Here is a 26643-nt window from a genome sequence, read left to right as displayed (position 1 = left end):
CACTGTCTGTGTGGGTGGACCATTTTAGTTTGTCAGTGATATGTACGCTTAGGAACTTAAAACTTTCCACCTTCTCCACTGCTGTCCATCGATGTGGATAGGGGGGTACTCCCCCTGCTGTTTCCTGAAGTCCACGATCATCTCCTTAGTTTTTTTGACGTTGAGTGCGAGGTTATTTTTCTGACACCATACTCCGAGAGCCCTCACCTCCTCCCTGTAGGCTGTCTCATCGTTGTTGGTAATCAAGCCTACTACTGTTGTGTCGTCTGCAAACTTGATGATTGAGTTGGAGGCGTGCATGGCTACGCAGTCATGGGTGAACAGGGAGTACAGGACGGGGCTGAGTACACACCCTTGTGGGGCCCCAGTGTTGAGGATCAGCAAAGTGGAGATGTTGTTTCCTACCTTCACCACCTGGAATAACGTTTAGAGAATATTAAGTTGGACATTAACTGTTATCTATAGTCTATTTTACAGAATGTTAAATAGGAAATTAACAATATCTCAAATGTATCAATAGGTCAATATTGAAAATATACTGTACTGTTGCATTGTGGGATGGGTGCCAACAGTGTCTGTGGGCTCAGGGGGCAGATCTGATCTCACTAGGCTGTCCCTATTTTTTTGTCTGATTGCAGAATACACCAGTGCTTTTTCAGGATAGCTTTAATTTTCTCTGAGCACTTGGTGTACTTTGTGCAAAAGACTGTTGCCTTCTTTTTATTTTTTGTCTTAGTTTTGAGCATTTCTTGGTATTTTAGATACAGTATTTTCACCATTGCATCAGTAAGAGTTTTGACCTTGTAGCCTCTAATTTAGAATGTGTCACTCATTTTCTTAGCATTGTTGTCAAAATCGGATCATTGGCCACAGATGCGTTTAACCCTACACAACTGGGTATATGGTAACCCATTCTTGAGTGGGAGGGGATGCATACTGTCTGCGCGTAGCAGGGCATTGCGGTCGGTGGGATTTGTGTAGATGTCAGTGTGCAATGTTTCATTCTCTTTAATGATCCATAAGTCCAGAAAGCATATTTTTCGCTCATCAGTCTACATGGTGAATTTGAGATATTTAGAGAGCTCTCGTTTAGCAGAGTGTGTAATTCATTTAGCTTCTGCTGACTTCCTCCCCAGAGGACAAAGAAGTAATCTATGTGTCTCTTCCATATGAGGATTTTAGACAGGAGGGGATGTGTCTCTGTTTTGTAAATGAGCTCTTCCTCAAATTGTACCACCTATAGATTAGCATAGTTGGAGGCAAAGGGGGAGCCCATGGTCACACCCCTAATCTGGAGAAAATCCTGTATGTCTGTGGAGCATTCGGTGGAAAGAGCGTGTATATGGAGAGCTTCTGGTGATACTTTTCTTTGGAGAAACCATGTCTCAGGATTGCTTCAGAGAGATCATGCGTTATCTCCATTTTGATGACAAAGAAACAGACAAATTCGATATGGTATCCAACTAATAAATAATTGAAAATGTTTGACTGCTGTCATATCGACACTTACATTCATTATAATGCCATTATCGCTTTTGTGCTGATTTTCACTATTTATCAAGCACACTTGGCACTTATAATGATGTTTAGGATTCTGATGTTTTCATCATATAATTATTTTTATTTTTATTTTTACATATAGCCTATAGTAACATAAACTAATGTTTGAAGTAAAATATAAATCGTATTCTAATGTTACCTTAAACCTTCATAAACACAACCAAATTATAATTTTTGCGATATTATATATGAAATGTATTAATTACACTGTTAGAATATTGCAGTCAAAATGAATGATAGTTTGCTTGAAGGGGGAGTACCTCGAGGCCCAGAGGTTTTAATGTTAACTACCTTACTTTGATTTTTTTTATTAAAATGGTTACAAATAATCTAAAATAGCTTCTTAGCAAAGAGCAATTTCTCAAGCAAGAATTTAACTAGGACTGTCTGGGAGTGGTCTGAGTGGGGAAGGGAAAATTATCTGTTATTGGAAAAGAGGTTTGGAACTCTTTCTTATACAGTGGGGAAAAAAAGTATTTAGTCAGCCACCAATTGTGCAAGTTCTCCCACTTAAAAAGATGAGAGAGGCCTGTAATTTTCATCATAGGTACACGTCAACTATGACAGACAAAATGAGAAAAAAAAATCCAGAAAATCACATTGTAGGATTTTTTATGAATTTATTGGCATATGATGGTGGAAAATAAGTATTTGGTCAATAACAAAAGTTTCTCAATACTTTGTTATATACCCTTTGTTGGCAATGACACAGGTCAAACGTTTTCTGTAAGTCTTCACAAGGTTTTCACACACTGTTGCTGGTATTTTGGCCCATTCCTCCATGCAGATCTCCTCTAGAGCAGTGATGTTTTGGGGCTGTCGCTGGGCAACACAGACTTTCAACTCCCTCCAAAGATTTTCTATGGGGTTGAGATCTGGAGACTGGCTAGGCCACTCCAGGACCTTGAAATGCTTCTTACGAAGCCACTCCTTCGTTGCCGGGGCGGTGTGTTTGGGATCATTGTCATGCTGAAAGACCCAGCCACGTTTCATCTTCAATGCCCTTGCTGATGGAAGGAGGGTTTCACTCAAAATCTCACAATACATGGCCACATTCATTCTTTCCTTTACACGGATCAGTCGTCCTGGTCCCTTTGCAGAAAAACAGCCCCAAAGCATGATGTTTCCAACCCCATGCTTCACAGTAGGTATGGTGTTCTTTGGATGCAACTCAGCATTCTTTGTCCTCCAAACATGACGAGTTGAGTTTTTACCAAAAAGTTATATTTTGGTTTCATCTGACCATATGACATTCTCCCAATCCTCTTCTGGATCATCCAAATGCACTTCAGACGGGCCTGGACATGTACTGGCTTAAGCAGGGGGACACGTCTGGCACTGCAGGATTTGAGTCCCTGGCGGCGTAGTGTGTTACTGATGGTTGGCTTTGTTACTTTGGTCCCAGCTCTCTGCAGGTCATTCACTAGGTCCCCCCGTGTGGTTCTGGGATTTTTGCTCACCGTTCTTGTGATCATTTTGACCCTACGGGGTGAGATCTTGCGTGGAGCCCCAGATCGAGGGAGATTATCAGTGGTCTTGTATGTCTTCCATTTCCTAATAATTGCTCCCACAGTTGATTTCTTCAAACCAAGCTGCTTACCTATTGCAGATTCAGTCTTCCCAGCCTGGTGCAGGTCTACAATTTTGTTTTTGGTGTCCTTTGACAGCTCTTTGGTCTTGGCCATTGTGAAGTTTGGAGTGTGACTGTTTGAGGTTGTGGACAGGTGTCTTTTATACTGATAACAAGTTCAAACAGGTGCCATTAATACAGGTAGCGAGTGGAGGACAGAGGAACCTCTTAAAGAAGAAGTTACAGGTCTGTGAGAGCCAGAAATCTTGCTTGTTTGTAGGTGACCAAATACTTATTTTCCACCATAATTTGCAAATAAATTCATTAAAAATCCTACAATGGGATTTTCTGGATTTTCTTTTCTCAATTTGTCTGTCATAGTTGACGTGTACCTATGATGAAAATTACAGGCCTCTCTCATCTTTTTAAGTGGGAGAACTTGCACAATTGGTGGCTGACTAAATACTTTTTTTCCCCACTGTATATGCTTTTAGCAGACACTTTTTTCCAAAGCTACTTACAGTCATGCGTATATACATTTTATGTATAGGTGGTCGCGGGAATCGAACCCACTACCCTGGCATTACGAGCGCCATGTTCTACCAACTGAGCTACAAAGGAGCTATCTTATTGGTCTATTAACAAATTTAACGCCAGGTGATGTCGCCAGATAGGCCAGAACTCCATCCCACCAAAACAGGTAAAACATTTCAGGCGGTCTTTTCATCTCTTACAGTGCCTTCGAGAAAGTATTCATAGCCCTTGACTTATTCCACATTTTGTTGTGTTACAGCCTGAATTCAAAATGAATTAAATATATATTTTTCTCACCCATCTACACACAATACCCCATAATGACAAAGTGAAAACTTGTTTTTAGACATTTTTGCAAATGTATTGAAAATGTAATACAGAAATATCTCATTTCCATAAGTATTCACACCCCTGAGTCAATACTTTGTAGAAGCACCTTTGGCAGAGATTACAGCTGTGAGTCTTTCTGGGTAAGTCTCTAAGAGATTTCCACTGCTGGATTGTGCAACATTTGCCCATTATTATTTTTATAATTCTTCAAGCTCTGTCAAGTTGGTTATGATTATTGATAGACAACCATTTTTATGTCTTGCTATGGATTTTCAAGAAGATTTATGTCAAAACTATAACTTGGCCTCTCAGGAACATTCACTGTCTTCTTGGCAAGCAACTCCAGTGTAGATTTGTCTTTATGTTTTAGGTTATTGTCCTGCTGAAAGGCGAATTCATCTCCCAGTGTCTGGTGGAAAGCGGACTGAACCGGGTTTTCCTCTAGGATTGTGCCTGTGCTTAGCTCCATTCCGTTTCTTTGTTATCCTGCACTCCTTAACGATTACAATGATTACTAGCAATGTTCCCTCTAAGCTGCATGCGTGCAATCAGCCCGCGCAGAGAAGCACGAGAATGAACTTCCCCCTTAGTTAACACTAACAACGTTTCCCTTTACTGTGGGAATTGTGATCGAATCAACACAATATTAGCCACTTTCAATGCAACATACCGAAACAAAACAAACTATGCATGACTTAATATGCAAAACTAACTATGCAAGAGATTTTGTTGTAGGCAGAACGCATCAGAGTAAGATTCTATTGCATTGACGCGCACCACTCAGCCCGTACTTTACACAGACCGGTATGGCATAACCAATCAGAGCTGCAGTAGGCCTAAATGCAAATAGACCATTGCCATATATGGATCTGTGCCATTCACTTTGAACTGGACTGTGTTTACAGCATGAGCGGTCTTGAGTAGATGCGATTGTTTTGAGATCAAAGCGAGAGCTGCATGTAGCCACATTTGCACATTTGTTCATATCGTTTGCTAGTTAGTGAGTTAATAGCCCCAGTTATAATTTGTAGTCAGCAATGGGGCAGTGATTGCTTCCTAGAAGAGCACAAAACGTGTACGTTTCTAGACATCTTTGAAAAGCAAGTCGGATAAAGAGCAGTTTTTTGTCTTAAAGGGACAGTGTTGTATTTTGAGACAGGCTTGAATAAGCTAAGTAGCCAATAGGCATAAGAGTGTAGAATAATTTGTCTGATTCTCTGAAATAATGGTATGGGAATAATAATGTATTTTATTTTGTAAAGTGGTTTCTTGCATCAAACAGCACAACAACTTTTTCAGTCACCTCCTTATCTGAAGGACAAGTGGATAAACAGGTTAATATCAAGCCCTGCATGTTTTTTCAAAAGTCTCATGGCTTGCTTGCGAAAGTATTCACACCCCTTAGCATTTTTCCTATTTTGTTGCCTTACTTATTTTTGGGGGGTTTGTATCATTTGATTTACACAACATGCCTACCACTTTGAAGATGCCATAAAAAAAAAAAAAGTGAAACAAACAAGAAATTAGACAAAACAACAGAAAACTTGAGCGTGCATAACTATTCACCATACCCCCCAAGTCAATACTTTGTAGAGCCACCTTTTGCAGCAATTACAGATACAATTATCTTGGGGTATGTCTCTATAAGCTTGGCACATCTAGCCACTGGGATTTTTGCCCATTCTTCAAGGCAAAACTGCTCCAGCTCCTTCAAGTTTGATGGGATACGCTGGAGTACAGCAATCTTTAAGTCATACCACAGATTCTCAATTGGATTGAGGTCTGGGCTTTGACTAGGCCATTCCAATACATTTAAATATTTCCCCTTAAACCACTCAAGTGTTGCTTTAGCAGTATGCTTAGGTTCATTGTCCTGCTGGAAGGTGAACCTCCGTCCCAGTCTTAAATCTCTGGAAGACTGAAACAGGTTTCCCTCAAGAATTTCCCTGTATTTAGCGCCATCCATCATTCCTTCAATTCTGACTATTTTCCCAGTCCCTGCCGATGAAAAACATCGGGGTGATGAGAGGTGTTGGGTTTTGCCTTTTGGCGAACACCAAACGTGTTTGCTTATTTTTTTCTTTAAGCAATGGCTTTTTTCTGGCCACTCTCCGTAAAGCCCAGCTCTGTGGAGTGTATGGCTTAAAGTGGCCATACGCCAATCTCCGCTGTGGAGCTTTGCAGCTCCTTCAGGGTTATCTTTGGTCTCTTTGTTGCCTCTGATTAATGCCCTTGCCTGGTCCGAGAGTTTTGGTGGGTGGCCCTCTCTTGGCAGGTTTGTTGTGGTGCCATATTCTTTCCATTTTTAAATAATGGATTTAATGGTGATCCGTGGGATGTTCAAAGTTTTTGATATTTTATAACCCAACCCTGATCTGTACTTCTCCACAACTTTATCCCTGACCTGTTTGGAGAGCTCCTTGGTCTTCATGGTGCCGCTTGCTTGGTGGTGCCCCTTGCTTAGTGGTGTTGCGGACTCTGGGGCCTTTCAGAACAGGTGTATATATACACTGAGATCATGTGACAGATCATGTGACACTTAGATTGCACACAGGTGGACTTTATTTAACCAATTATGTGAATTGGTTGCACCAGATCTTATTTAGGGGCTTCACAGCAAAGGGGGTGAATACATATGCAGGCACCACCACTTTTCCGTTATTTATTTTGTAGAATGTTTTGAAACAAGTAATTTTTTTCATTTCAATTCACCAGTTTGGACTATATTGTGTATGTCCATTACATGAAATCCACATAAAAATCCATTTAAATTACAGGTTGTAATGCAACAAAATAGGAAAAACGCCAAGGGGGATAAATACTTTTGCAAGGCACTGTAGGCCTAGATTGAACACCACACATTGGCTACTACTGTAGGCTGAATGATAGTACAGCTAGTTCAATGTTAAAATGTTATGGGACACATTTTCTACATTTTAATGGTAGTCCACTCTGTTAGGCCTACATTATGATCAAATAGCCTCAGTAGCCTAGTTGACCACTGTCTGAAACTGTAACTTAAAGTGGGTACAGCCTCAGTGTTCACAGTAAATGCGCGCTGGATGTTGCACGTCATTTTCTCAACGTTTTTTGTTTGCGCTCAGCAGACCTGAAATTAGCTCAGTGCCGAATTTTCTTTGAGGTAACATTGATTGCAAGCATAACATGATGCAGCCATCACTATGCTTGAAAATATGGAGAGTGATACTCAGTGATGTGTTGTGTTGGATTTGTCCAAACATAACGCTTTGAATTCTGGACATAAAGTTAATTTCTTCGCCAAATTTTTTGCAGATTTACTTTAGTGCCTTATTGCAAACAGGATGCATGTTTTGGAATGTTTTTATTCTGTACAGGTTAGTATTGTGGAGTAACTACAATGTTGTTGATCCATCCTCAGTTTTCTCCTATCACAGCCATTAAACTCTTTAACTGTTTTAAAGTCACCATTTGCCTCATGGTGAAATCCCTGAGCCGTTTCCTTCCTCTCAGGCAACTGAGTTAGGAAGGACACCTGTATATTTATAGTGACTGGGTGTATTGATACACCATCCAAAGTGTAATTAATAACTTCACCATGCTCAAAGGGATATTCAATGTCTACTTTGAGACCCATAAGGCGGCGCACAATTGGCCCAGCGTCGTCCGGGTTAGGGGACGGTTTGGCCGGCCGGGATGTCCTTGTCTCATCGTGCTCTAGCAACTCCTTGTGGCAGGCTGGGTGCCTTCAAGCTGACTTCGGTCGGCAGTTTGACGGTGTTTCCTTCGACACATTGGTGCTGCTGGCTTCCGGGTTAAGTGAGCAGTGTGTCAAGAAGCAGTGCGGCTTGGCAGGGTCGTGTTTCAGAGGAAGCTTGGCTCTCGACCTTTGCCTCTCCTGAGTCCGTAGGTGAGTTGCAGCGATAAGTATGCTTGGGGTCATTGTCCATTTGGAAGACCCATTTGCGACCAAGCTTTAACTTCCTGACTGATGTATTGAGATGTTGCTTCAATATATCCACATAATTTTCCTTCCTCATGATGCCATCTATTTTGTGAAGTGCACCAGTCCCTCCTGCAGCAAAGCACCCCCACAGCATGATGCTGCCACCCCCGTGCTTCACGGTTGGGATGGTGTTCTTCGGCTTGCAAGTCCCCCCTTTTTCCTCCCAACATAACAATGGTCATTATGGCCAAACAGTTCTATTTTTGTTTCATCAGACCAGAGGATTTCTCCAAAAAGTACGATCTTTGTCCCCATTTGCAGTGCAAACCGTAGTCTGGCTTTTTTATGCCGGTTTTGGAGCAGTGGCTTCTTCCTTGCTGAGCGGCCTTTCAGGTTATGTCGCTGTAGGACTCGTTTTACTGTGGATATAGATACTTTTGTACCTGTTTCCTCCAGCATCTTCACAAGGTCCTTTGCTCTGGGATTGATTTGCACTTTTCGCAACAAAGTACGTTAATCTCTAGGAGACAGAACACGTCTCCTTCTTGAGCAGTATGGCGGCTGCGTGGTCCCATGGTGTTTATACTTGCATACTATTGTTTGTACAGATGAACGTGGTACCTTCAGGCGTTTGGAAATTGCTCCCAATGATGAACCAGACTTGTGGAGGTCTACATCTTGGCTGATTTCTTTTGATTTTCCCATGATGTCAAGCAAAGAGGCACTGAGTTTGAAGGTAGGCCTTGAAATACATCCACAGGTACACCTCCAATTGACTCAAATGATGTCAATTAGCCTATCAGAAGCTTCTAAAGCCATGACATCATTTTCTGGATTTTTCCAATCTGTTTAAAGGCACTGTCAACTTAGTGTATGTAAACTTCTAACCCACTGGAATTGCGATACAGTGAATTATAAGTGAAATAGTCTGTCTGTAAAGAATTGTTGGAAAAATTGCTTGTGTCATGCTCAAAGTAAGTGTCCTAACCGACTTGCCAAAACTATAGTTTGTTAACAAGACATTTGTGGAGTGGTTGAAAAACAAGTTTTACTGACTCCAACCTAAGTGTATGTAAACTTCTGACTTCAACTGTATATACTAGGCGATGTCAGAGGAAGTCCCAAAAAATGTTCAAAGACCCCAGTCACTCAAGTCATAGACGGTTCTCTCTGCTACCGCACGGCAAGCGCTACCGGAGCGCCAAGTCTAGGTCCGAAAGGCTCCTTAACAGCTTCTACCCCCAAGCCATAAAACTGCTGAACAATTAACCTTTGTTTTTACAATGCTGCTACTCTCTGTTTATTATCTATGCATAGTCACTTTACCCCTACCTACATGCACAAATTACCTTGACTGACCTGTACCCCCACACATTGACCCCTATTTATAGCCTCATTGTTGCTATTTTGTTGTGTTACTTTTTTTAAATCTTTTTTTTTTACTGTAGTTTATTTAGTAAATATTTTCTTAACTCTATTTTCATAAAACTGCATTGTTGGTTAAGGGCTTTTAAGTGACAAATACAATTAGATTAGATTAGATTTGATTAGCACAGTTTTAGACCGGCAGCAGCCCCAATTATTTCCTTCTAAATTATGAGACAGTAGGGGTTAACAAGATACCAGCATCCTACACTCTACTGTGGGGTACTGTAGCCCACATGGCTCTCTCTGACTATGGTGTGAGGGAGCGCAATGCTCCTGTGAGCGCACCAGCCCACTGTGTGCATTGGTAGCTATTCGAGCTCCTATCAGTGTAAGTGAAAACGAACATTATCCACTACTGCCCTCCGTAAACCTGCGAAACGAAGGATGCGGACCTCACCTTACCCCTGGACTGTGGCATGGAACGAGTTTTACTCACCGAGGCGGTGTGTGCTCATCGCATTCGTTTAGTGGGTAGTTGTGTGGTCGTAAAGCGCAGATGTGAAGTGTGCTGTAGGATCATTATGAGATGCTGATCGGTCTGGGGCTGCTGCTGCTGCAGTGTTCGGGAGAATGGACTGCCTATGCATTGTTACCACAAAGGTAAGCAAGCTGGGGGTGCATGTCCGTAGTTGTCCCTGTTGATTAGTGCTGAGCAAATAGTGTTTTTTGAGGTAGTTTTGTTTAGCTTCTAAAATTATACTTTTTTTTATTTCATTTATTTTATTAAATACATTATGAAATAAGGACATTACAATTATTTTGTATAGCTTTTTGATGGAAATTCCAAAGCCAAATATAGTGAACATTCAATTGCCAAAATATTTAAAACATTCCATTGTCTCTGTCAGGTCCACCTTTGGTAGACATCAATAGAACAATAGGAAATTACTATGAAATAATACAATATTTCAGTTGTGTATATTACTTAGTTTTTATAATAATATAATAATATAATAAGCCATTTAGCAGACGCTTTTATCCAAAGCGACTTACAGTCATGCGTGCATACATTTTTGTGTATGGGTGGTCCCGGGGATCGAACCCACTACCTTGGCGTTACAAGCGCCGTGCTCTACCAGCTGAGGACTTAATTATTTTTAATTCCTTAACCCTTTAGACCCCAATAGAATTCTAGAATCCTGCTGTAGATGAGAGAGAGAGAGAGAGAGAGAGAGAGAGAGAGAGGAGCAACAACAAAAAGGATACAATTGTGGTCAGAAACATCATCTCTCTCTCTCTCCCTCGCACACTGTCTCTCTCTTCTTTCCTCTCAACCATACACATACTCTCTTCCTAATAATAACCTCTTAGGGGTTTCCATAATAAATTATGTGGTACAGTTACACGCCTCTCATTCCACACACGACAGTATTATCATGATGCTATACAGCACTTTCAATCAATCAATCAAAATAATTGTATGAAGCCCTTAGTGGGCAGATTTTTTCTCAGTTGATGGTGTGTATTTGTATGTCAGACTGATGAAAAGTCAGACAGGATAGAGTACACAAAAATACGTTCATGAATATGTTCATACTGTAGATGGGTGAAATTATAACCATGAAGGCTATATAGGGTACACACTTCAAGACCCATGGTTACTTTTCGTAGATGGTAAGAATTCAAAGTATGTTGCACAATGGTTTACAGATTCAACATATCATCAACTATTGTTTATTTATTTAGGAAGTTGAAAGTAAAAGATTACAAAGATGACACTGTGCAATTTAGCCAATCAGGTTTAGAATAATTCTTCATGTATTTCGATGGACAAAGTTAGCTGGTTGTCTTTGTAGGGAGGGAGTGAGACGATCAAGTGACAGCGTTGTGAGTGAAGCAAAAATGTTGCCTCCAATCAACTCTCGTTTTCTTGCCTGACAGACTACAGAGTTCGCCAATGTTAGCTGATTAGTTACGAAACTGGGACACTTTCCAAATGAATTGCATCAGTAGAAACAGGACAAAACAAGCAACTTGTTAGCTGGCTATGGAAACAAATATCACTGCAACTAAGCTTTTCTTGCCTGACAGACAGACTAGCTAGCTATAGCAAGCAGTTTGGGCCGTTTCCATATGAATTATATTTGTAGAAACAAGACAAAACAACCAACTATACTGAACAAAAATATAAACGCAACATGCAACAATTTCAAAGATTTTACTCAGTTACAGTTCATAGAAGTAAATCAGTCAACTGACATCAATTCATTAGGCCCTAATCTATGGATTTCACATGGGGGCAGCCATGGGTGGGCCTGGGAGGGCATAGGCCACCCACTTGGGAGCCAGGTCCAACCACTGGGGAGCCATGCCCAGCCATTCAGAATGAGTTTGTCCCCACAAAAGGGCCTTATTACAGACATAAATACTCCCTCAAAACTTGAGATATCTGTGGTATTGTGTTGTGTGACAAAACTGCACATTTTAGAGTGGCCTTTTATTGTCCCCAGCACAAGGTGCACCTATATAATGATCATGCTGTTTAATCAGCTTTTTGATATGCCACACCTGTCAGGTGGATGGATTATCTTGGCAAAGGAGAAATGCTCACTAACAGGGATGTGAACAAATTTGTGCACAAAACTTTAGGGAAATAAGCTTTTGTGCATATGGAACATTCTGGGATCTTTTATTTCAGCTCATGAAAGATGGGACCAACACTTTACATGTTGTGCTTATATTTTTGTTCAGTATAGTTAGCTGACTATATACAGCTAAACACTGCAACTATTTCCATGAGACAGAGAGCAATCATTCTAGCTCCTGTTCCACCACTGATGTGCTCGCCTGTACCAACCAAGTGATGATGACAAGATTTGCTAATCTGAGAGCTATTCCCCAAGTTTCATAGCATCAAACATAAACAACACCAAACATATGTCTGTCAGCTGTTTAATTATTTCACTTACTTCAACATCATCACTTTCAAAGTATAAGGACGTGTCCGAATCCGTATCACCAACCAACATAGATACAGCCTCTTCCACAGTGAAAAGTTGTGGCCGCTTCCGTCATTTTGAGCAATTACATTTTTTTATATTTTTTGTCAAATTACATCATACCCTGTTTCCGGTTTCTGGTTGATGACAACAGCCATGCGAATACGACAACAGGTTGTTAGCAAGTTAATTTTGCGATATTGACACAGATATTATTGTTAGAAACACAAGGCAGTTCGCAGCCGCTATAGTAATTTAAAGAATGGAGGTTGATGGCCGCTATTGGTTCTAAAGGGTTAAAGTCATCATCTCATCTCTGCTCAGATATCCATCTAACATTATCTCTATTCTTCCCATACTGTACAGTGAAAGATGGCGCTGCAGTGGAGAGCAGCCGTCTTACGGTCTCCTGACCAATTCTGTTATTTTGTGTTTTTTTAAAGCTGATTTTAACTTTTTTTGTACATAATGTCTCCTCCAACATTTGCTATGACCAAAAACAGCTTCTGGACATCAGAACAGCGATCACTAACCTCGATATGGACGAACATTTCTTCTTCAACAAGTTGGCAGCTCTGGACGTTCTGCTTACTCAGGACCAGGCACTAATAATCCGGGACTCGAAAGAGGAAGCGGCGGCGAAAGAGAAGCAGTTGAGTGGGCTCCCTGACAAGACTATGTCAGCGAGCAAATAGACCGCCATTGCCCTCTGTTCTATTGGCAAACACGCAATCACTGGAGAACAAACTGGATGAGATCCGTTCGAGATCTCCTATGAACAGGACCTGAGAAACTGTAATATCCTATGTTTCTCAGAGTCGTGGCTGAACGAGGACATGGATATATGGAAAGTATTCAGACCCCTTGACTTTTCCCACATTTTGTTACGTTACAGCCATATTCTAAAATGGATTCAATTGTTTTTGTCCCCTCATCAATCCACACACAATACCCCATAATGACAAAGCAAAAATAGGTTTTAGAAGTTTTTGCAAATGTATAAAAAATGTAAAAAGTATTCAGACCCTTTACTCAGTAAAGGCAGCGATCACAGCCTCGAGTCTTCTTGGGTATGATGCTACAAGCTTGGCACACCTGTATTTGGGGAGTTTCTTCCATTCTTCTCTGCAGATCCTCTCAAGCTCTGTCAGGTTGGATGGGGAGCGTCGCTGCACAGCTATTTTCAGGTCTCCAGAGATGTTCGATCAAGTTCAAGTCCGGGCTCTGGCTGGGTCACTCAAGGACATTCAGAGACTTGTCTCAAAGCCACTCCTGCGTTGTCTTGGCTGTGTGCTTAGGGTCGTTGTCCTGTTGGAAAGTGAACCTTCGCCCCAGTCTGAGGTCCTAGCACTCTGGAGCAGGTTTTCATCAAGAATCTCTCTGTACTTTGCTCCGTTCATATTTCCCTTGATCCTGACTATTCTCCCAGGCCCTGCCGCTGAAAAACATCCCCACAGCATGATGCTGCCACCACCATGATTCACCATAAGGATGGTACCAGATACAGTGAGGGAAAAAAGTATTTGATCCCCTGCTGATTTTGTACGTTTGCCCACTGACAAAGAAATGATCAGTCTATAATTTTAATGGTAGGTTTATTTGAACAGTGAGAGACAGAATAACAACAAAAAATCCAGAAAAACGCATGTCAAAAATGTTATAAATTGATTTACATTTTAATGAGGGAAATAAGTATTTGACCCCCTCTCAATCAGAAAGATTTCTGGCTCCCAGGTGTCTTTTAAACAGGTAACGAGCTGAGATTAGGAGCACACTCTTAAAGGGAGTGCTCCTATTCTCAGTTTGTTACCTTTATAAAAGACACCTGTCCACAGAAGCAATCAATCAATCAGATTCCAAACTCTCCACCATGGCCAAGACCAAAGAGCTCTCCAAGGATGTCAGGGACAAGATTGTAGACCTACACAAGGCTGGAATGGGCTACAAGACCATCGCCAAGCAGCTTGGTGAGAAGGTGACAACAGTTATTGCGATTATTCGCAAATGGAAGAAACACAAAAGAACTGTCAATCTCCCTCAGCCTGGGGCTCCATGCAATATCTCACCTTGTGGAGTTGCCATGATCATGAGAACGGTGAGGAATCAGCCCAGAAATTTGACATGTGTTTTTCTGGATTTTTTTGTTGTTATTCTGTCTCTCACTGTTCAAATAAACCTACCATTAAAATTATAGACTGATCATTTCTTTGTCAGTGGTCAAACGTACAAAATCAGTAAGGGATCAAATACTTTTTTCCCTCACTGTAATCTTGTTTCTCATGGTCTGAGTCCTTTAGGTGCCTTTTGGCAAATTCCAAGCGGGCTGTCATGTGCCTTTTACTGAGGAGTGGCGTCTGTCTGGCCACTCTACCATAAAGGCCTGATTGGTGGAGTGCTGCAGAGATGGTTGTCCTTCTGGAAGGTTCTCCTATCTCCACAGAGGAACTCTGGAGCTCTGTCAGAGTGACCATTAGGTTCTTGGTCACCTCCCTGACCAAGGTCCTTCTCCCCCGATTGCTCAGTTTGGCCGGGTGGCCAGCTCTAGGAATAGTCTTGGTGGTTCCAAACTTCTTCCATTTAAGAAAGATGGAGTCCACTATGTTCTTGGGGAAATGTTTTGGTACCCTTCCCCAGATCTGTGCCTCGACACAATCCTGTCTAGGAGCTCTACAGACAATTCCTTCGACCTCATGGCTTGGTTTTTGCTCTGACATGCACTGTCAACTGTGGGACCTTATATAGACAGGTGTGTGCCTTTCCAAATCATGTCCAATCAATTGAGTTTACCACATGTGGACTCCAATCAAGTTGTAGAAACATCTCAAGGATGATCAATGGAAATATGATGCACCTGAGCTCAATTTCGAGTCTCATAGCAAAGGGTCTGAATACTTATGTAAATAATGTATTTCTTTTTCTTATTTGTAATACATTTGCAAACATTTCAAATAAACTGTTTTCACTTTGTCATTATGGGGTATTATGTATAGATTGATGAGGAATATTTTTTATTTAATCAATTTTAGAAAAAGGTTGTAACGTAACAAAGTGTGGAAAAAGGGAAGGGGTCTGAATACTTTCCCAATACACTGTACATCTCACTGGTTTTCTATGTATCGTCAAGACCGGACAGCAGACTCGGGCAAGATGAAGGGAGCAGGGGTGTGTTTCTTTGTGGCTGGTGATTTTAATGCAAGGAAACTGAAATCCGTTTACCTCATTTTTACCAGCACGTCACCTGTGCAACTAGAGGTGACAAAACTCTAGATCACCTTTACTCCACAAGCAAAAACTCAAACAGGAAGTACCAGTGACGTACTCAAAACCGAAGTGGTCCGATGAAGTGGATGTTAAGCTACAGGACTGATTCGCAGGCACAGACTGGAATATGTTCAGGGATTCATCCGATAATATTTAGGAGTTTACCACATCAGACACCGGCTTCATTAATAAGTGCATCAACGACATCATCCCCACAGTGACCGTACGCACATACCCCAACCAGAAGCTATGGATTACAGGCAACATCGGCACTTAGTTAAAGGCTAGGGCTGCCGCTTTCAAGGAGCGGGACACTAATCTGGACGCTTATAAGAAACCCCGCTACGACCTCCCATGAGCCATCAAACAGGCAAAGCATCAATAAAGGACTAAGATCGAATCCTACTGCGCCGGATTTGACGCTCGATGGATGTGGCAGGGCTTGCAAACTATCACGGATTACAATGGGAAACCCAGCCTCGAACTGCCCAATGACGCGAGCCTACCAGACGATCTAAATGCCTTCTATGCAAGCAACACTGAACCATCTATGAGAGCAACAGCTGGTCCGGACAACTGTGTGATCTTGCTCTCCGTAGCCGATGTGATTACTCAGCAAACCCAGAACATTAGCTAAGATTCCCATTAAGTTCTAGTTGGGGTTTTATCTAACATTAGGAAAACATAATGGTTTTGATGACTAAATCGTGTTTTATATATATATATATATATATATACAGTACCAGTCAAACATTTGGGTCAAGGGTTTTTCTTTATTTTTACTATTTTCTACATTGTAGAATAATAGTGAAGACATCAAAACTATGAAATAACACATATGGAATCATGCAGTAACCAAAAAAGTGTTAAACAAATCAAAATATATTTTATATTTGAGATTCTTCAAAGTAGCCACCCTTTGCCTTGATGACAGCTTTGCACACTCTTGGCAAGCTCTCAACCAGCTTAATCTGGAATGCTTTTCCAACAGTATTGAAGGAGTTTCCACATATGCTGAGCACTTGTTGGCTGCTTTTCCTTCACTCTGCGGTCCAACTCATCCCAAATCATCTTAATTGGGTTAAGGTCGTGATTGTGGAGGCCAGGTCATTTGGTGCAGCCCTCCATCACTCTCCTTCTTGGTAAAATAGCCCTTACACAGCCTGGATGTGTTTGGTCATTGTCCTGTTGAAAAACAAATGATAGACCCACTAACCCCAAACCAGATGGGATGGCGTATTGCTTCAGAATGCTGTGGTAGGCATTCTGGTTCAGTGTGCCTTGAATTCTAAATAAATCACAGACAGTGTAACCAGCAAAGCACCCCACACCATAACACCTCCTCCTCCATGCTTCACGGTGGGAACTACACATGCATAGATCATCCGTTCACCCACACACTTATTACACAGTTTTGATGTTTTCACTATTATTCTAGAATGTAGAAAATAATTTAGGAAAAATAAAGAAAAACCCTTGAATGAGAAGGTGTGTCCAAACTTTTATTTATCTATCTATCTATCTATCTATCTATCTATCTATCTATCTATCTATCTATCTATCTATCTATCTATCTATCTATCTATCTATCTATCTATCTATCTATCTATCTATCTATCTATCTATCTATCTATCTATCTATCTATCTATCTATCTATCTATCTATCTATCTATCTATCTATCTATCTATCTATCTATCTATCTATCTATCTATCTATCTATCTATCCTTAATCAGTATAAAGGAGGAAATGTTGCCTACTTGTTGAGCAAAATCAAACCTGTAATGCATCCCAATGTATTTGCTTGCTGGTTCAGTAGGGCCCCCTGGAGACAACTGCAGGTCTTGACAGGTGGTCTTGCAGTCAGCGACCATCTTCTGGTAGAGAGACTGCTCACTCTGAACAAGCAGGAGATGCTGCTCTTGCTACTTCAGCTTCGCCTAGTTTCCTGGAACGAGTCACATATGCTATGAATGTCATATAAACAGATCAAAGTATGATGACCAAAGTATGAAAAATTACTGTTGTTTCTACATTGATAATGTTTGATCATAAAGTTACTGGTCCCCTCCCCCATGTCAAACACTTTATTAAGGGGACAAGGTGGTTTATATAGCTAGATAGCTACTGGTAACACTTTACTTGACACCCAGCGTCATAACACATTATGACACGGTCATAACCATGTCATAATATGTCATAACAGCTAACATAACTTTTCATAATATGGTCATAACACTGTCATGACACATATTTTGACCTGTTGTGACATATATTGCATTATTTTATGGCTGGTTATGACACCTACATAAGGCAGTCGGGAGGAGGCAAGATCAGGTGGGACAATTCTAGCCAATGAGAGGACAGATATTCGTGTGAACAACAGGCACAAAGTGTTTTATGTCAAAGTTGCCGGGATGTCACGTGTCCTACATATATCAGTACACTCGTAACAACCTAAGCATTACAAAATTTATATTTGATGAAATATGCTCACGTAGTAAACAAGCCATTACATTTTTGTTGACCAAATTCAACACTCTCTCATTGACCTCCATACAAAATCTCCTCGCTTGGTGAGTGAAAAAAACAAATAAACGCCACCTGATGGAGAAGACTGATTTTGGGCACAGTTATCCCTCTCGCTTCGCCTCTTCCTCTCTGGTATAGGCTATCTGTCTCTGTCTGAGCCGGGGGGGAAAGGCGCAATGGATTATGGTCATTGTAGTTAATTACCACATTTCTGTGTTGAACTAGGTTGAATATTTGCCTAATGAAAACTTCTACTCCCTTCAGTCCAGCGTCCCACATACAGTGCCTTCAGAAAGTATTCACACCCCTTGACTTTCTCCAAATTGTGTTGTGTTACAATGTGGGATTAAAATGGATTGAATTTTCATTTTGTGTCAAATATCTACACAAAATACTATGTAATGTCAAAATGGAAGAAACATTTGAACGTTTGTAAAAAACTAAAACACGCCCTGAGCCAATACATGTTAGAATCACATTTGGCAGTGATTACAGCTGTGAGTCTTTCTGGGTAAGTATCTAAGAGCATTCCACACCTGGATTGTGCAACATTTGCCCATTATTATTTTCAACATTCTTCAAGCTCTGTCAGGTTGGTTGTTGATCATTGCTAGACAACCATTTTCAGGTCTTGCCATTTAATATTTAAGTCAAAACTGTAACTCGGCCACTCAGGAACATTCACTGTCTTCTTAGTAAGCAACTCCAGTGTAGATTTGGCCTTGTGTTTTAGGTTATTGTCTTGCTGAAAGGTGTATTAATCTCCCAGTGTCTGGTGGAAAGCAGACTGAACCAGGTTTTCCTCTAGGATTTTGCCTGTGCTTAGCTCCATTCAGTTAATCTTTTATCCTGAAAAACTCCCCAGTCCTTAACGATTACAAGCATACACATAACATGGTGCAGCCACCACTAGGTTTGAAAATATGGAGAGGGTTACTCAGTATTGTGTTGTATTGGATTTGCCCCAAACATAACACTTTGTATTCAGGACATAAAGTTAATTTCTTTGCCACATTCTTTAAAGTTTTACTTTAGTGCCTTATTGCAAGCAGGATGCATGTTTTGGAATATTTTTATTCTGTACAGGCTTCCTTCTTTTCAGTCTGTCAATTAAGTTAGTATTGTGGAGTAACTACAAAATGTGGAGTAACTACAACCTCCCTGGTCTTTGTGGTTGAATCTGTGTTTGAAATCCACTGCTCGACTGAGGGACCTTACAGCTAATTGTATGTGGGGTACAGAGATGAAACACTATTAAAACACTATTATTGCTCACAGAGTGAGTCCATGCAACTTATGTGACTTGTTAAGCCAATTTTTACTCCTGAGCTTATTTAGGCTTGCCATTTTTTATTAATATGTAGAATGTTTTAAAAACACAATTCCGCTTTGACATGATGGGGTATTGTGTGTAAGCCAGTGACACAAAATCTCCATTTTAACTGGGGTCTTAAACTATGGGCTCATTCCATCATTTTCTGTTGTAGGAAGGTTCAGAAAACAGTTTTTAATTGTCAATAGAAATGTGGTCTATGAAGAACTATATTGCTGATATTTTTGTTAATTGTTTGAGTGAACAGGACTGGTCTGCTTCATTGAAATGCAATGAGGTGGAAAATGCCTGGTGCAATTTTAAAAAAAAATTTTTAGATGCTGTAGACAAGCAGGCCCCGATTTTTTTGTTGAATTAAGCAACGAACAGATCCATGGATAAACGATAACATTTTAAAGGCAATTAAGCTTAGAAATGAATGCCTTCTGGAGTTCAGGAAATCCAGGGCAGATTATGTTCTTATAGACAATAAGAAATTAAGAAATGATGTTAACAGGATGATAGAGAAGGCCAATAAATATTATTTTAATGACAAAATAGTTGAGAATAGGAATAATCCGAGTAAATTATGGAAGTGGCTGAAGCTGTTAGGTTACAGTAACAGACCAAAGCTCGAAATCTTAGTTTGGACATCGGAGGAAAGGTTACATCAGACAAGACCATGGTTGCAGACTAGCTATTTTACAACTATAGCTAATACATTAGTTAGCAAGTTACCTTGTCAGGTTGTTATGGGGAGTGTCAAGTCCAGCAGTTTTACTCGCAGCAGGGGATTCAAGTAGATGCTTTTTTATTTGAAAAAGTGTCTGAGCCAACTGTGCTAAAGAAGCTGAAATAACTTGACCATTCCAAAGCAACTGGCCTTGACAACATCCTGCCAGATTTCTAAGTGATGCTGCGGTAATTATCACCCCCTGCGTAACTCACATTGTAAGTCTATTGAACTCGTTTTTTTCCCCAGTAAACTAAAACTTGGGTCATTCCTCTATATAAAAAAAGGAATAAGTTAGATCATGGAAACTATCAGCCTGTCTCAATCCTGTGTATTTGATCGAAGGTCATGGAAAATATTATGTTCGAGCAGACTGAGAGTTATATTTCCTTACATAACCTACTATATGAGCTCCAATCTAGCTTTAGGAAATTCCATTCCACCGACACTTGCCTACTATATCTAACTGACCACACCAGAAAGGAAGTAGATGGAGGGACATTTTGTGGTATGGTAATGTTAGATCTCCAAAAGGTGTTTGATACAGTGGATCATGAGATTCTGTTAATCAAACTAAGAGCCATGGGCTTTAACAATTTAGCCGTAAAATGGATTAGCTCTTATTTGCAAGGAAGAAAACAGATGGTGGATGTGGATGGGACCCTGTCTAAACCCAAAATCTTGAACTGCGAGGTACCCCAAGGGAGTGAGCTGGGTCCACTTTTCTTTCTGTTGTATATAAATGATCTGAAATCTGCCTGTACATGTGACCTTTTCCTCTATGCAGATTATTCTGCACTGTTGGTTTCCCACAAAGACAAACATGTGGTTGAGAAAGCCCTCAGTGCAGATCTTCTGAATGCCCATCTTGTTTGGGTCCAAAGTGATAGTGGTAGTAGGTGACATAGTAGGCACAGCAAAAGGCTCAGTTAATTATAGTGGATGTGTGCTAATTAACCATCTGACAGGGGAGAGCATGGCACAAAAAGTTATCTCCAAAGTGAACCGTAAAATTACGTTTCTTGCAAGGATCTCCAAGTATTTGGATAAGAATGCAATTGTGGCATTGGCAGGGGCTCTTGTTCAGTGCTACTTCGACTATGCATGCTTTTCCTGGTACAATAGTGCCCCCAAGATAATTAAAAATAAATTGCAGACATCTCAGAACAAATTAGTCAGGATTATTCTTAAACTTCCAGCGCGTACTCATCTTGACCATTCCCACTTTGAAAGCCTCAGATGGCTCAAAGTGGAGGAGATAGTCTCTCAGATTTTGAATAGTTTTGTTGAATAGTTTTCCAAAGAATTTGAAACTTATAACATTCAAGTTCTCACTGAAAAAATTGCTAAATAGCAGCATGTCTCAAAAGTGAGTCGTAAGATTATAGTACGTGGCTGAGAAGGAAATGCCCGGGATAGCATATGGTCTGCCTTTTGGTGCCTATTGTGTATCATATTGTGATTGTCTTTTATATTTTAAGGATTGATTGTTTTATATATTAAGGGTATGTGAGACAAGGGAGATGTACTGTCCATAATTGTTTATTAGGAAATGGAACTGTACTAATTAGCTCAGTTTATAAAACAAACAACAATTTTGTCTGTCATTGTATGTTGCCACTACAATTGCCGCCAAACCTTGCTGCATCCCCCCTAACCCTTCAAAAGGACCTCAATAGAAATACGCTTTTAAGCTTTATTGTGTTATCCTTGATGATTTTCTTAAATTGTATGTGGAGGCATCACCGGCTGGAGCACCCTTATGTATGTATTTTAAAAATGGTCTAATAAATTCAATCAATCAATCAAATTCATGCAGTAACACACAAAATGTCAAGAGGTGTGAATAGTTTCTGAAGGCACTGTACTTGTTGACTTAATTCCTCCTGTAAATTATTTGATTTCTCTCTAGAGCATGCCCCCTCGCTCAGCACTACCGTTAATATGAAGGAGCAGATATTTTTTCCGGTTGGCATGCTAAATAATACATTGATCAACCGTCAAAGTTAATTTGAGGTTAAATTGCAGTTGTGCCATATTAATCAGATTTATCATGGCTGAAGTACATTTTTGATGATCTTGATATTGGATTTATGCATGATTGCACAGGTGCTCATCTTAGTCTAATGACTAGGTAACAGGACAGTCAGTTAATCTTAAACCTATTAACTGTACTTACCAGTGTTTTCAAAGTGTTTAATGTCAGGGCTGGGAATTGCCAGGAAACTCACAATATGATATTATCACGATACTTAAGTGCCGATACGACATGTTTTGCGATTCTCATGATTAAATATGTGTTTTGCGATTCGATACTGTGATTTTATTGTGATGTTCCAAACATATTGCTCACCATCTCTGCAGTGAGACAAAATAGCATGGAAATAAAAGTGCTGAAAACAATTTGTCTCCCTATTTAAAAAGAAGATGGAGAACAAGCTATGAAGGAAAAATACTGGAGTTTTGGTGCAGGTTCAGCCAACTAGCGCAAAAATAATATTGTGATGTTGTCAAAACTATATGATATATCTTACAAAATAATATCCCAATATGTAACTGTATTTATTCCCCCATCACTATTTAATGCGTGCTTTAACAAAGTTGTGAATACAAAGTTGTGAATACTGCATAGCATGAACAGCATTTGTTTGAAAGTTATTGGACTGTGACTGATTTAATTACCTTTCCTATGATGCTAATTAGTCAGAGTAGCCTAAGCCTATATATCTGAGTGAAGATTATTCAAGTGATTTGTTTGATAAAGTTATGAGTAAGTAATAATAACTCCCAGATAGATGACATGAAAAAGGGTCATCCCTTTTTGGTGTTTGGTAAACAGTCTCCACTCCCCAAAATGGGTTGCTTTGTCAGTAATTTTAAACATAATTTTGTCTATTCGTTTTTTTTTTTACATACATATTTTATTTTTCAAGAAAAAATATCTCATACAGTTCCTTTAGGGATTTTTTTTGTCACAGAGATATACTGTACATGCAAGTTATGGGGGGAAAACATATTATCAAAAAACAAAAAAATAAGAAAGATAGGTAATGTTAGCTAGCGCTAGTCGGCTATACCTGTACCAAAACTCCAGTAATTTCCATCCTATAGCTTGTTCTCCATGTTCTTTTTAAATTGTAAGCCAACATGTTTTCAGCACCTTTATTTCCATGACTGATCAAAACTCGTTCATTCATGCTCTCTCTTGTCTCTCTGCAGCAGACATAGTGAGCAATATGATTGGAACATCAAATCGCAATAAATATAGAATCGTGAGAATAGTGAGAATTGCAATAAATATCGTATCGGCACTTAAGTATTGTGATAATATCGTGATGCCCCTGGCAATTCCCAGCCCTAGTACATACTGTACGTACACGCGTTGATCTTGTTTATTCAATGCCTACTGTTTGCTGTCTGTCCCTCATGTGGGACATGAGGTGGCGACCCCCTTCACAGGTTAGCATTTTCCGTCATGAATCTTGCCCTGGAGGCTGCTCTGCAGAGTGGTCATTAGCTGGCACAGCCACAAAGTCATAAAATCTGATTTTAAACCTTAACCATAACCTTAACCACACTGCTAACCATAATGCCTAACCCTAACCTTAAATTAAGACCAAAAAGCACATTTTTGTTTTCAGGAATTTTTACAGTATAGCCAATTTTGACTTTGCAGCTGGGACATTTCTACTAGAAATCTCTAAATTCTGCCTCCAGGACAAGACTCATGCCAATAAATGTCAACCTGTGCCCCCTTCCTACACCCCTTCTATCCTATGTTACAGTAGCCTACAGTTGAGTTTATTTCTACATCAGATCAATATTTTTAGCTCTGCCTCTGCTTCTTTGAGTGAGGCTGAAATTGGGTTGGTGGCACAGCAGTCCCTTTAAAGGGCTACGTGGTCTCAGGGTGTAAATTAATATTTTATCAGACTGGCTGGCTGGCTGGCAGCGGGGTCTCTCTCCTCCCCAGTACTTATAAGTCTTCCCCAGCCCTGCTCTGGGTATGGACAGGCCAGCCAGTCCCACAACCACTGAGGCCCTGTGGCCCAGTTCAACTGGATCAGAAATAACTTTTTGTAAATCACGTTATACATTGTTACTAAAACAGGAATAAGGTCAGACACCCTCTCTTTTTTGCCTTGTGGTCATGTACCCTGAACTTCTATCCGGTTAGAGTAAATGAAGATGGGCTTCTTTCCGCCTCCTGCTCTAGAGTCTGGTTCCTCTTAATGTTTATTCTTGCCTGGGGAGTTGATCCATTCCACTGTCACCTTGTCTTGCTGCTCTTCTGGCAGTAAGACCCACACTCTTAGAAAAAAATTTACAAGTCTCTATAAATACATTTTTAAAAAGTGATATACAAATGAAATGTTATATATTTATGTATTTCGTATAATTCTGTGTATGAACAAAAAATATCACATTTGTCATACAGAGGTAACCTTGTTGAAAGAAACACAAGATGGGTAATTGAGGTGTGACATACAGTAACAGTAGCCTATTCCCACTCCAATGTGTAAGGCCCTACAAAATCTGTGTTGTGGAGAACGTGGACGGAATCACAGAATCCAGACATTACAACGGAACTCAACAATATTCAAAAATCTATTGAACGTAGTAGGAAATCAAGTAAATGTATTGAAATTATTCGAAAATCCATTAATTTGCCCAAGATTATCATAAGACATGAACGAAATGAATCAGTGATTCGTATTTTCCTTCAACTTTATTTTTTTGTTTTTGTAAGATATTTTTTTTTCTTCAAACAATACAGAACATACACATACAAACGACAGCATACAACTCCCCACAAACATCAGCGATATCACACCTGCCCAGACCCACCTGCTCACACCCCCATCTCCAGCACCCTCATCACTCTCCACCACATGGCCTCAAACTGCAACATTTTGTTTCTCTCAGTCGCCCACGCACTTTCAACATTTAGATAATAAAACATTTTACCTTTCCATTATGTTAACGTTGGAAGATTGGTTGATTTCCAGTAAAAAAATAAAAAAATAATCTAGATGTCAGGACTGAGACTAGACCGCTCAGGAGCTCTCAGCACCTCTTGGAAAGCCATTCTGGTGTGTCTTTGGCATAAAAAAATGTGTAATTGTCTTGCTGAAACATTAAACTCTATCCCAGAGTTTTCAGAAGACTGAGGCTGGTTTTCCTTTAACTTTTTACCTGGGCTTTGCTCCTTTCATATTTATTTTGATCCTGACAAACTCCACAGTCCCTGCTGATGACAAGCATACCCATAGCATGATGCTCCAACCCCATTCCTTGAAAATACAGAGGGTTTCACTCTGTGTTGTGTTGGATTTAGGCCAAAATGTTAATGCCTTTGCTGCGTTGTCTTGCATTATTACTCAACAACCTTGTTGCAAACAGAATGAATTATTTAGAGTGGAATTTTTTAACACAGGCTTCCTTCTTTTCACTTTGTCATACAGGCCAGTAATGTGGAGTGAATGCAATGTTGTTGATCATTTTGTATTTTCAAGTATTGTGGTGGCAGTATCATGTTATGGCTTTGCCTGTAACCAGCAGGGACTGGGGAGGTAGTTAGGATCCAAACAAATATGAAAGGAGCAAAGCCCAGGTAAAAAGTTAGAGGAAAACCCGCCTCAGTCTTCTGAGATCCTAAACCTGGGATAGAGTTGTATTTTTCTTAAGATACTGTAGCTAGGTGAGACAACCACATATCACATTCAAATTTACAGGATACGAACACTCCATTCCAGCTAAACTATGGATATATATGTTTCATACACATCTAAAAATTGAGAACAGTAATATTTTACACACACATAAAGGTACCCATAAGCAATCATATAAAAAAATATAAAAAAAATAACAATTGGTGGAATAGCGTTTTGGAAATAAACTCTTCATATTTTAATTTTGTATATTTTAGTAATTTGGAAATGTTCTATAATTTTTCTTTCACTTTGAAAATGTGGAGTAGTTTGTGTGGATCGATAGGGGAAAATCGAATGTAATCGCTTTTATGATTTAATTTTAAGGCAGCAAAATGTGAAGACTGTGCAAGGGATGTGTAGACTTTCACTAGCAACTGTATATGTCGTAAATCAGCTCTGTGTTTTGACTTCCTGGACATTAGTTCTGTGTGTTTATATCCCCATGTTCACACAGAGTAATTATTTAGAGGAGTTTCACATCTACATGCAGTTAATGATCTTTATGATAATTGTGCAATGTGATTGACTGTTTTAACTCCTAGTTTTACAAACATCTTATACTACTGAACATTATTGGTTAATTGTGTTGTTGTTTAACCGACGCTCCCCAGGTCAGTTCTCTTTAATGTATTTGAACGCAAACATCTCCAAGACCATAGCTATGTTGAGAGTAAGACAAAACATTTTCCTAATTAGCCTCAGTAGGGAAAGTGTGCTACAGAATAATCTCCATGTCAGTCTGGTGCCTTGGCCCTTGTGCAGTGCGTCATTCAGTCATCTTCGTGAGAAGAGGGGAACTGGACAA

General features: G+C 40.0%; 1 protein-coding gene across 4 annotated transcripts in view; it reads left to right on the top strand.

Moving 5' to 3' along the window:
- LOC121540404 (disks large homolog 1-like) overlaps positions 1 to 26643 on the top strand; it is a 309734-nt gene that overhangs the window by 34907 nt on the left and 248184 nt on the right. Inside the window, exon 1 of one of the 4 annotated variants that reach the window (XM_045207748.1) lies at positions 9903 to 9947. The exons of the other annotated variants lie outside the window; for them this stretch is intronic. Within the exon in view, the coding sequence (XP_045063683.1) occupies positions 9918 to 9947 (30 nt within the window). The 5' untranslated portion in view covers positions 9903 to 9917. Of the gene's footprint in view, positions 1 to 9902; positions 9948 to 26643 lie in introns of those variants that run through there. 4 annotated transcript variants of the gene reach the window in all.

Source organism: Coregonus clupeaformis, chromosome 26 (genome assembly GCF_020615455.1).
Source record: "Coregonus clupeaformis isolate EN_2021a chromosome 26, ASM2061545v1, whole genome shotgun sequence".
NCBI lineage: Eukaryota > Metazoa > Chordata > Actinopteri > Salmoniformes > Salmonidae > Coregonus > Coregonus clupeaformis.
Note: the sequence above shows the minus strand (reverse complement) of the source record. Positions and strands in the feature narration are given on the sequence as shown.